This window comes from Fringilla coelebs, assembly GCF_963513975.1.
Source record: "Fringilla coelebs genome assembly, chromosome: 7".
Lineage (NCBI taxonomy): Eukaryota > Metazoa > Chordata > Aves > Passeriformes > Fringillidae > Fringilla > Fringilla coelebs.
In genome coordinates this window covers 16,045,188-16,054,868 of record NC_140035.1, presented here as the reverse complement: position 1 = coordinate 16,054,868, position 9,681 = coordinate 16,045,188, and the positions used below count along the sequence as shown (strand labels likewise).

Here is a 9,681-nt window from a genome sequence, read left to right as displayed (position 1 = left end):
GCTTTGCTGTAGGGCCTCCTGCACCTGGTGCCGAGATTACATTTACTGGTCTCCTTGCATCAGCTGGGTGTGTGCAAGGGCTCCCTTAACATGTTCCACCATCCAGCACTGCAGGCATCCCACTGATGGCTGTGTGGGAACTGGGGCTGTACAGGACAGCTGGGGTTTGCAGAAAGGTGGAATATACATTGAATCAGCTGCAGATATCTTCTGTCTTTCTCAGTTTTGATTGTGCCATCCCCCAGCTGTGCTCTTAAACAATCTGGATTTTGCTCCTTCTTCTCCTTTTCTGGGTGCACTGGGCTCCAACACTCAGCTGCTAGCACAGAGCAAGGCTGGTCTGAACCTCTGTTTCCCTGCCTGTGCTTGCCTGTAGCAGTCTCTTCTCAAGGTGTATGTAGCTGAAAGGATTCCCAGGCTGGGGTGGCCACAGGGCTCTAGAGACAGGCTGCAGGCAGCCGTGGGCTCAGGCGGGCCATTGCCACGAGCCTGAAGCTACCACCACTGCCCCATGGGCACACACCAGCCCTGCTTCACTCTGCTGTTAGCAATGAAAATGACACCTTCAGTCATGGGCTTGGCTATTTCAGTGCTTCTTGCTGCATCTCTCTGCCCTCTAAAGCAGTACTGCCTTTGTGGGCTGTCAGCCCCCTTGCACTGTGCCGAACTAGCGAAGCCTGGTGACTGCAGTGACTGGTCGTTTACTTCAAGCAGAGTATCCCTGCTGGCCTCATCTCCTGCTGAGATGTAGCAGCAAAGGGCACATGTTCCTCATGGGTCATGGACCTGTCTGGCCAGCTTCATCTTTCCAAGGTGCCAGTGATCCTTACCCAGCACACAGAGCAATGTCCAGGGCCTGTGTAAAGCCCTTCCCTGTGGGCTGCCCTGCAGTTTGGCAGGCAGGGGAAGAGCAGCCAACACAGGCTGGGCTCAAGTGCTATGCGTGGTCCTGACAGAAGTCACCAGGAACTGTGAAGGACACCATAGCATGAGAGAGGAGAGCAGGGGCTGTGCCCCCACTGTGCTGCATAATCAAGTGGGGGAATAAAAGGGAAGGAGGAAACTATTTTAAAGCCATCTCATCCTTTGCCCAGCCTCTGATGGAGGGCATGGTCATTGCCCTTTGTGCTGCTGCAATGGAGTGTGCCTCTGCCTGTTATCAGAGGAAGGGTATTAAGCTAGTTATGGAGCTGTCCTGTATTAGGACAAACAATCCCTAACAGAATTTTCTGCTCCCTGTCCCACTGCCAGACAAGTTGTTTAATCTGGGAAGAGCATGTTTGCTGCCAGGGATGCGTGCTGCCTACCTGCAGTGCTACCTACCTCCAGTGCTGCCTGCTCGGCCCTGCTTAGAGAGGGTGGAGCTGGCTTCCTCAGCCTGCTGCCAAGCACCAGCCAGGCATTGTCCATGTCACCCCCAGCAAACACACCCAGGGCGCCCAGCCCCACTATCTGCCCTACTGCCACTGTCCCCGAGAACAGAGGCAGTCACAGCAGGGCCCAGCCCATCCTTCTGTATTGATCAGAGCAGAAACTGAGGCTGCTATCAAGAGCCAGACTGGGCCCTGCACCCTCCCTCCACCCTGTGTCTGGTGGCCAAGGGAGGGGCTGGCACTGGCATCTCAGAGGGTGCCTCTCTTGCAGCACTGTGCCTGAACAGGGAGGAAGGAGTGCTTGCACAAGCTTTTGCCAATGTCCATCCTGAGCTGCAGCACTTGTCCAAGAAGTGGATGTTCTTCTTATCCCTCTGCTTACACTCCCTCTCAGCCACTGTCTCCTCTTTTGCCAGCTCCCCTTGCTCTCGCTGAGCTGTGCAGCTGCCCTTCCGTGGCTCTGCCCCACAGACTCAGTGGTTTGGGGCTGATCCTGGTTTTTGTGGTTGGTGACAGTGCCCCTGTTTCCTCTGCAAAGCTGGTCTTTGACCAGACCCCACAAGACTGTTGGTTTGTACATCCTTCCTGCCCACTATGCTCTGTCAGCCTCAGCTGATGTGGAAAGGGATGAGGGTGGGCAACACCCTTTGTCCCCTGTCTTCCTTTCCCGGATGATGTGGGTTTTCCCTCTGCCCCAAGCTGAAAGAATGATGTCTCTGCAGGCATTTGGATTATGCAAGCTTAAGAAAAGGGTAGAGTGCAGGAACACCCAGGGCAACATCGCAGGGGAAGCTGGAGGGCTCTGACGCCAATGGTCGGATGCTGACAAGCACAGTAATGCCTGTCCATGGGCTGTGTGACACCAGTCCCAGGCCTGGCCTTCCAAGGCCATCCCCACCCTGCAGCCCAGGCATGGGCTGAGCTGAGCTGTGCAAAAATGCTGCAGCAGTGGTGCCTGACCCCAGCGCAACAAGCACCTTCTTTCTGGGCACAAGGGCTTCATTTTGCAGTGCCTCGGAGGTCACACTCCCGGTTTAACCTGAGGCTGGTGAAACAGGGGCTTGTTCTTAATGTGCTGAGCATCAGATCAAGGGGTCACATAGGTCCCTTACCCCTGGCAAACTGCTCGGCTTCCTGGGGTTGAAGCCAGGCTGGAGGCAAGCTTTCCAGGCGGGAAACACTAGAAAACAAGTGGTTACTGTGGGGAAAGCCACAAGCCACTTCAACTGCCAGTCAAGAGCAGGAGGTTGAACATGGCTGCTTGACCTCCCCAGCATGCTGGAATGCTGTCCTCACGCAGGCAGCCCACTCCCCTGTTCCCACCTCTCCATGCTGCACTGCAGGTGTCATTTCCCTGCAGCTCTGTGTTTCATTTCTGGAGCTGAAAGCTTCCCTACATACTTCCAAAAGCTTGAGTTTCCATGCTCAGCTTGCCGTCTCTTTGCATCGATTTCTTCCTGTTTCTCCTGGCCTGGGATGGAGATTGTGTCCAGAGTGTCTGTGCTGAATCTGGAACGCACTTTTCCCTTACAGAAATGTTAATGCCACAGTTGCCTGCATGAGAATGGGATTGAATGGAAACTACTTCTTCATGTCCTGGTCAAATTCCTCTCCATTTGCTGCAGCTCTCCCTTCATAGAACTTAATGTATTATCTGGGAGTGACCCACCCAGGAGCTGGGGAGAAGGAAGGAGTGAGCAAGAGCCCAAAGCAGGGCCCTTTTCCCCAACCTGTTTTGCACACACCTGCATCTCTGTCAGAGTACAGAACATTGCTCTGGGGAGTTCCAGTTGCCCTCCCATGTAAGAGCAATAAGCCTGTGTCCAGGCTTCGTGAGTGCTGATGCAATGCCCTGGTGGCTTTGCTGATTTAGGGAAGCAGCAGGGCTGCTGCAGAATAACCAAGACCCCACACAGGATGTGATGGCCACCGTCCCCATAATTCTCCTTGCCCCAGCATCCTGGCCTTAGCCCTGCCCCAGCCAGCCCCAGTGCTGCCCCAGAGCACCAGTTCATAGAAACCCTTCAGCAGAAGGAGCAGGTGTTTCTGTAAGGAGAAGCAGTGCTTCATGAGCTTACGCAGACACCAGCTTTGGCATGACGATTCGGGTTGTGCAAGAGTGCTCAGGATCGCTTCTCGTCCCCTCACAACGGGGCCCAGGACATCAAGGGTGTGGTTGGCCCAGTGACAGCCCCAACAAAATTCCCACAGAACCAATTTTAGCAGGGCAGGAACTGAGTGGCCAGGGTCCCTTGGTGAAAGGACAGGGCACGTCTCCAGGGTGGTGACTCAAAGCCACTTCAGCCATTGGGCTGGCCTTGGCGGTGACTCTAAGGGCACATCTCGAGGTGCGGCATGCGCAGCCGGGTCCTGCTGCAGGAACTTGGCCGGTGACACGAGAAGCAGCACGGGCTTCAAAAACCTTGAGGCACGTTACCACCACACAGGCACGTCTTGTTCGGCGTTCCCACCATGTGTGGGGACCACCTCTCCTCCGTGCCACCCGATCTCTCCTTTCTTCCGTCCTCGCTCTCCACTGAGCGGGGAAGAACGCTATTAGGAACAGGAGGTTATTGTGCAGAAGACTCTCCGGCCGGAGCGGGGGCTCCCTCCTCTAACCCTGCGGCCGGACTCGCCCTGAAAAGCCCGCGGGCTGAGCCGCACCCGCGGTTCGGAGCGTCCCCCTACGGCGGGCAGGGAGCCTCCGCTTCGCTCCGCGGGAGCCAAGGGCTGCGCGGGGGCGCGGAGACAGAGCCGGTCAGCGGGGGCTGACGGAACTGCTGGGGCGGGAGTCGCCTCTGGGAGAGTTTTGGCCGGCGCCGGCCCCTGCCCGTAGCCCAGCGCGGCCTCCCGAGCCGCGGGCGGGGAGGACGGAGGGCGGCACGGCCCGACGGGCGCAGGATGTGCGGAGCGGGGCGGGCCGGGGCCGCCGCTCCGGCCGCGTGGCGCGGGCGCTGCCCGGCGCGGAGCGGGACCCGCGGGGCGGAGATGCGAGCGGGGCGGTCGGTGCGCACCGGCGGGCGGGCGGGAGCGGGGCGGGGCGGGGCGGCCCCGGGCCCCTTTGTTCGGCGGGCGGCGGCGGCGCGCCGCCCCACCGCTTTGTCCGCCCTGCCGGCGGGAGCCGCTCGTCCCGGTGTGCCGTGAGTGGGGCCGGGGTGCTGCGGGAGGGAGCGGGGCGGTGGGGCACGGCCAGGCAGGTGGGCAGCGGACGGTAGCCCGGGCGGCGGGAGCCCCAGGCGTGGGCTGGGGCCGCGGGCGGGTGGGATCCTGGGCCGGGGGTCTCGGACAGGCGGGGGCGGCTGGGCTGGAGGCCCTCGGGGCGCCGGAGTCGGTGGGACCGGGGACCCTGAGAAGGCTGGGGTTGAGGGCTCGTCCCCAGGGTGGCAGGGGTCAGTGGGACAGCGTCCCCGGGTGGGCAAGGGGCGGTGAGCCCCAGGGGGGGATGCCTGCGGCTGTGCCCCTGGGCAGGGGAAACTGGGGGGCTCAGACAGAGCAGAGGGGACTGGGAGCCTCACGCGGGGGGACTGGGGTCGGTAGGACCGAGGGGTAGGTGTAGGGCCCAGCCAAGGTATGTGGTGCTAGTCCTGACTCCCAGCGTGGCCGGGAGGCCCTGGATGGCTGTGCTGCTTTGAAAACCGGCCTCTGGACACCTGCCCTGGCTGTGCAGGTAGCTCTGTCCTGGCTATGCCCACTACTGCTGCCATCCCTCGTGGCCAGCCATTCCTATGCCACGCTCCCATAGCCACCACAGCAATGCCACCCTATGTTTTTGCTTTCTTTGGCCTTCGTACCTGTCATGGTTTGGCATAGCTTGGGTTTTAGTTCCTGGAACTGTCCTCCTGCCTCATCCTCTCACCTTGTTCTTCACCCTGGTGCCAGGGTGGTGTGGTGCTAGAGACCAGGGTAAAGGCAGACACAAAGCACCCGCCTTCCAGGGAGGTGGTGAGGGAGAGGGGCTCAACCTGGGAGACAGAGCAGCAGTGAAACCTTGCAGGGTATATGACCACAGGAGGATGGTGGCCCTGATGGGCTGAATTTGGGTCCCTGGTGCTGCCAGCCTGTGCCACCTCCTGCAGCAAGAGCCTGTCCCCAGCATAGATGCTTGTGCTGGAGGGACTCTTCTGCTTAGGTGAGGTTGGTCGGGAGACTGGCTGAGCTTGGTGTAAAAGATCCTCTTGCTCTGGACAATAGTGGAATCGGTGCAGTATCAATCATCATCTGCAAGGACATGCCCTGGCCAGAGGTGATGGGATGGGGCTGGCAGGGGCTGCTGGAGCCTCTGTGCAGACACATTCCTTCTGCTCACCCTGGGCCATCCCTGTCACCTGCTGCCCTGGCTTGCATCATCTCATGCACAAGCTGCTGAAATCAGGGGTGGCAGTGGATGGTGTCTTCTTTGGCCAGGAGATGTGACATGGTCCTTGTAATTTCCTCCCCAGTCTCTAGTGTCAGCTGTTTTGCCAGGGTTTTGTGCAATTCCTTGGCTACCCCACACTGCCCCTTGCTATCACTGTCCTGTTCCCTGTTCCACCCCTCCACCAGCCCTTTCCATCGAGCTGCAGGGTGCTGTGAGCACGGGTCATTGCAGGCTTTGGGGGTGGGGTCCTGCAGAAGAGAGGGCACAGCACTGAGGGTTGGTGGGAGAGTGATGCTGCATCTCTGCTGGCCCTCGGAGGAGAGCTCTGGAGAGAAGAGGACCTGGCTGGTTAGCACGTGGTGGGTGATGCTGCTCTGGGGACTTGCCCCCTTCAGCCAGGGCTCAGGGCTGGCAGCTGCCGTGGACCAGTGGAGCTGTCATGTGTTGCCTTCCTCCAGTGGCCTGTGGACCCCCGTGGGAGGGTGTGAGTGCTTTCGCAGGGTGTGACGCTGGTTAGGGACCTGTTCAGTGCCAGGTGATAAATGGGTGCTGTGTCACTAGGAAGAAGGAAGTGGTTCTACTCCTGCTTGTCCCCTCACAGTCCCCAGCTGGTGCTGCCTTACGCTGGCATGTTTGCTCTGGTTGTGACTGTGCTCACTCTTCCCCTAGATGTGTCCCTGCAGGCAACCAGCCTTTCCCTGTACCTCCACCCACCTGGCTGGCAGCAGGGTGGGAGCAGGAGGCAGAGGGGAGCACAGGGAGGCGGTGCTGAGCAGGGAATAACGTTTTGGGTCGGCAGCTTCCTGAGCAGGGAATAAAGTTTTGGGTCGGCAGCTTCCTGAGCAGGGCTGTGTTTATGGATCTGTGCGTAAGGGAAGGGACACTGGTGCTGGAAGAGGGAGCGAGACAGATCTCGGCTATCAGCTGGCAGACTTGAGGGTCCTGGTGAGATGCATGCAGAATTACTCAGTGCCTCTTTGCCTGCCCCTTCCTTGCAGGATTTGAGTCAACTGCCTGGTCAGGATGAGCTGGAGTTTCCTGACGCGGCTCCTGGAGGAGATCAACAACCACTCGACCTTCGTGGGCAAGATTTGGCTGACCGTCCTCATTGTCTTCCGCATCGTGCTGACGGCCGTGGGGGGAGAGTCCATCTACTACGACGAGCAGAGCAAGTTTGTCTGCAACACGCAGCAGCCGGGCTGTGAGAACGTCTGCTACGACGCCTTCGCGCCCCTGTCCCACGTCCGCTTCTGGATCTTCCAGATCATCATGGTGGCGACGCCGTCAGTGCTCTACCTGGGCTTTGCCATGCACCGCATCGCTCGCATGCCCGAGTCCTCGCGGCGCCGGCCGCTGGCAGCCCGGCGGGCACGCATGCCCGTGGTGCGCCGGGGAGCCGGGCGAGACTACGAGGAGGCAGAAGATGACAATGAAGAAGACCCCATGATCTTTGAGGAGATCGAGGTGGAGAAGGAGAAGAGCCCGGAGGGCGGAGAGAAGCACGATGGCCGGCGCCGTATCAAGCAGGACGGGCTGATGCGTGCCTATGTGCTACACTTGCTGTGCCGCTCCGTGCTGGAGATGGTTTTCCTCTTCGGGCAGTACCTGCTGTACCGCTTTGAGGTGAGCCCCTCCTACGTGTGCAGCCGCAGCCCCTGCCCGCACACTGTCGACTGCTTTGTCTCCCGCCCCACTGAGAAGACCATCTTCCTCCTCATCATGTATGCCGTCAGTGGGCTCTGCCTCTTCCTCAACCTCTGCGAGCTCTTGCATCTTGGTGTGGGGCGTATCCGTGATGCCCTGAGCCAAGCCGATGGCCCCCCACTCCCAACTGGTGACAGTCCTGCCCCACAATACCCCAAGAAAGCCCCCAGCGCCCCCCCCACCTACCACTCCCTGAAGAAGGAGCTGCCGCAAGCCCCGCTGACCAACAGCAAGCTGGACTACCAGGAGAGCCTGGCCCAGGGGCGCTTCGCCCTGGCTGGAGCTCCCCCGGTGCACGAGCTGGACCGGCTGCGTGAGCACCTGCGTCTGGCCCAGGAGCACCTGGAGGTGGCCTTCCACCTGCAGCCCCCGCCACGGCCGCCCAGCCCTGCCCGCAGCAGCAGTCCCGAGGCCAACGGCATCGCCGCCGAGCAGAACCGCCTCAACCTCGCCCATGAGAAGGGGACTACTGCCTGCGACAGGACCACGGGTGAGCCGGGATGGGGGATGGATCCTGCCCACTGGGTGGAGGCATGGGAGGCTGCCCCGAGGCTCCCCTGGAGAGAGGGTGCCATTTCCCCAGGGGTGGGTGCTAACCTGCTTTTTTGCTCCCCACAGGGCTGTGAGTGTCGCCAGGGACGACAACGGTGTCTGCCGGAGTGGCTGCCACCGCCGCCGTGGGACAGGCGTCCTGCCAGAAGCACAGGGCAAAGGATGCCACACGCCTGCCCAGTGGGGCAGTCTGGGCAGCCCTGTCCCAGTGGGCAGCAGAGGGGTCAGGGGCCATGGGGTTCATTCCTTAATTTTCAAAAAGGGAATATCTTATTTTTGTACGTTTTTATAAACTCATCAGCATGTGCACCCTGGCATTTTTATACTCCATCCCAATCTCCACTCTGGGCCTGTGCCCCCCCATCTCCTGTTTCACCTACTTTTCCTCATCCCACACCCATTTTCCCCGGCACGTTGTCTTCACACCTCCCTGTGCCCCCCATGCCCTCTGCCACTCGTGGTAGCACTGGCTGGTGCTGTGCATGTGCCGGTGACTTTGGTACAGCCCCCTGAGGTGGGGGAGACTTCAGGGGGCAGGCTGGGGGTCTGGCTGGCCCGGGCCAAGCTGTGGGACAGAGTGCTGGGCTGGCATTACTTTTGGAGGGGGTGGGAGGGGTGCTGGTGGCACTGCACTGCCAGAAAGTGACTTTGTAGCCCCGGGGGCCGTGCTGCGCAGCATCCTGGCATGGAGCTGTGAGTTGTGTGGCTGGCCTGCTTGGAAATGTCTGTGCAGAGGTCAGGGGCTGTTGTTCCCACTGCCTCCGCCCTGTCCTGGCAGGCCGCCTTTGGACCAAAACTTGTCTCCTCCCACTCTGGCTGCAGGGCTGGGACCCCCTGCACGGAGCCAGACCCTGGCCTCACAGTGTGGGGACGTGGTGCCCTGAGCTGGGCTCGGCCGGGAGCCAGTGGAGCATTCCTCATCATCTCAGCCTGGGTCACATGGGGACTTTTGTAGCATTGTTTTTTACTCAGAAATGATTGTCACTCTGTTTTTCTTTTTTTTTTTAATATCTATATTAGTAAAGGCTGAAGACATTTTGTACTGAACTGCTGCATCCGCTCATTCGGGAGGAAGGGGTGGGAAGGGAATCCTGTGCGTCTGGGCTGGCGCTGCCGTGCGTGCCTTGGGACCTCCCTGCTGCCCAGGGTGACTCAGTTGTTCCTGCCGTGAGGAGGCGGCTGCGGCCGGGGCAGCCGTCGTCATCCTGCTGGAGAGGGATTGCACTGGCCACGTTCCTGTTTGGCCCTATCACTGTCAAGGGGCCAGGCGAGGGACTTTTCTCTGCCTCCCCATCCTCCCACCATCCCCATGTCTCCCCAGCCCTCCGCTGCCCCCGTTCCTGCACAGCCTGTTGCCCAGAGCAGAAGGGATATTGCTCTGCTCTGCACACCCCTGCCTGGGGCAGGATCAAACCCAGCCACACCGTGCCCATTTTGGCCAGCATACTCCAGTCCCCTGTCTGGTACCCCAAATCAGAGCTGGATGCCTCTCACAGTATTTGCCCATCCCCTCATTTCTTCATCTAGATAGAAGCTGGCGTTTCCAGGCTGCTTTAGTAAAGGGAACAGGTTTATTTCACTTATCCCATTAAGCTTTCCAACAAGCTGTGCTGCTGGGAGAGGGCTCACTTGTGGTGCCATGTGTGCTACCAGCCCTGCCACCAGTGTGAGGTTCATGGGCTCACCCAGACACAT

The 9,681-nt window shown here is 59.9% G+C and overlaps 1 protein-coding gene across 1 annotated transcript; it reads left to right on the top strand.

Annotated features, from left to right (window-relative positions):
- The first annotated feature begins 4,425 nt into the window (after positions 1 to 4,425).
- LOC311156062 (gap junction gamma-1 protein-like) lies at positions 4,426 to 9,385 on the top strand. Its single transcript, XM_084209737.1, has 3 exons — positions 4,426 to 4,513; positions 6,729 to 7,924; positions 8,053 to 9,385. Exons 2-3 carry the CDS (start codon positions 6,754 to 6,756, stop codon positions 8,058 to 8,060), a joined length of 1,179 nt encoding a protein of 392 aa, XP_084065863.1. The 5' UTR covers positions 4,426 to 4,513; positions 6,729 to 6,753; the 3' UTR covers positions 8,061 to 9,385.
- The last annotated feature ends 296 nt before the right edge of the window (positions 9,386 to 9,681 follow it).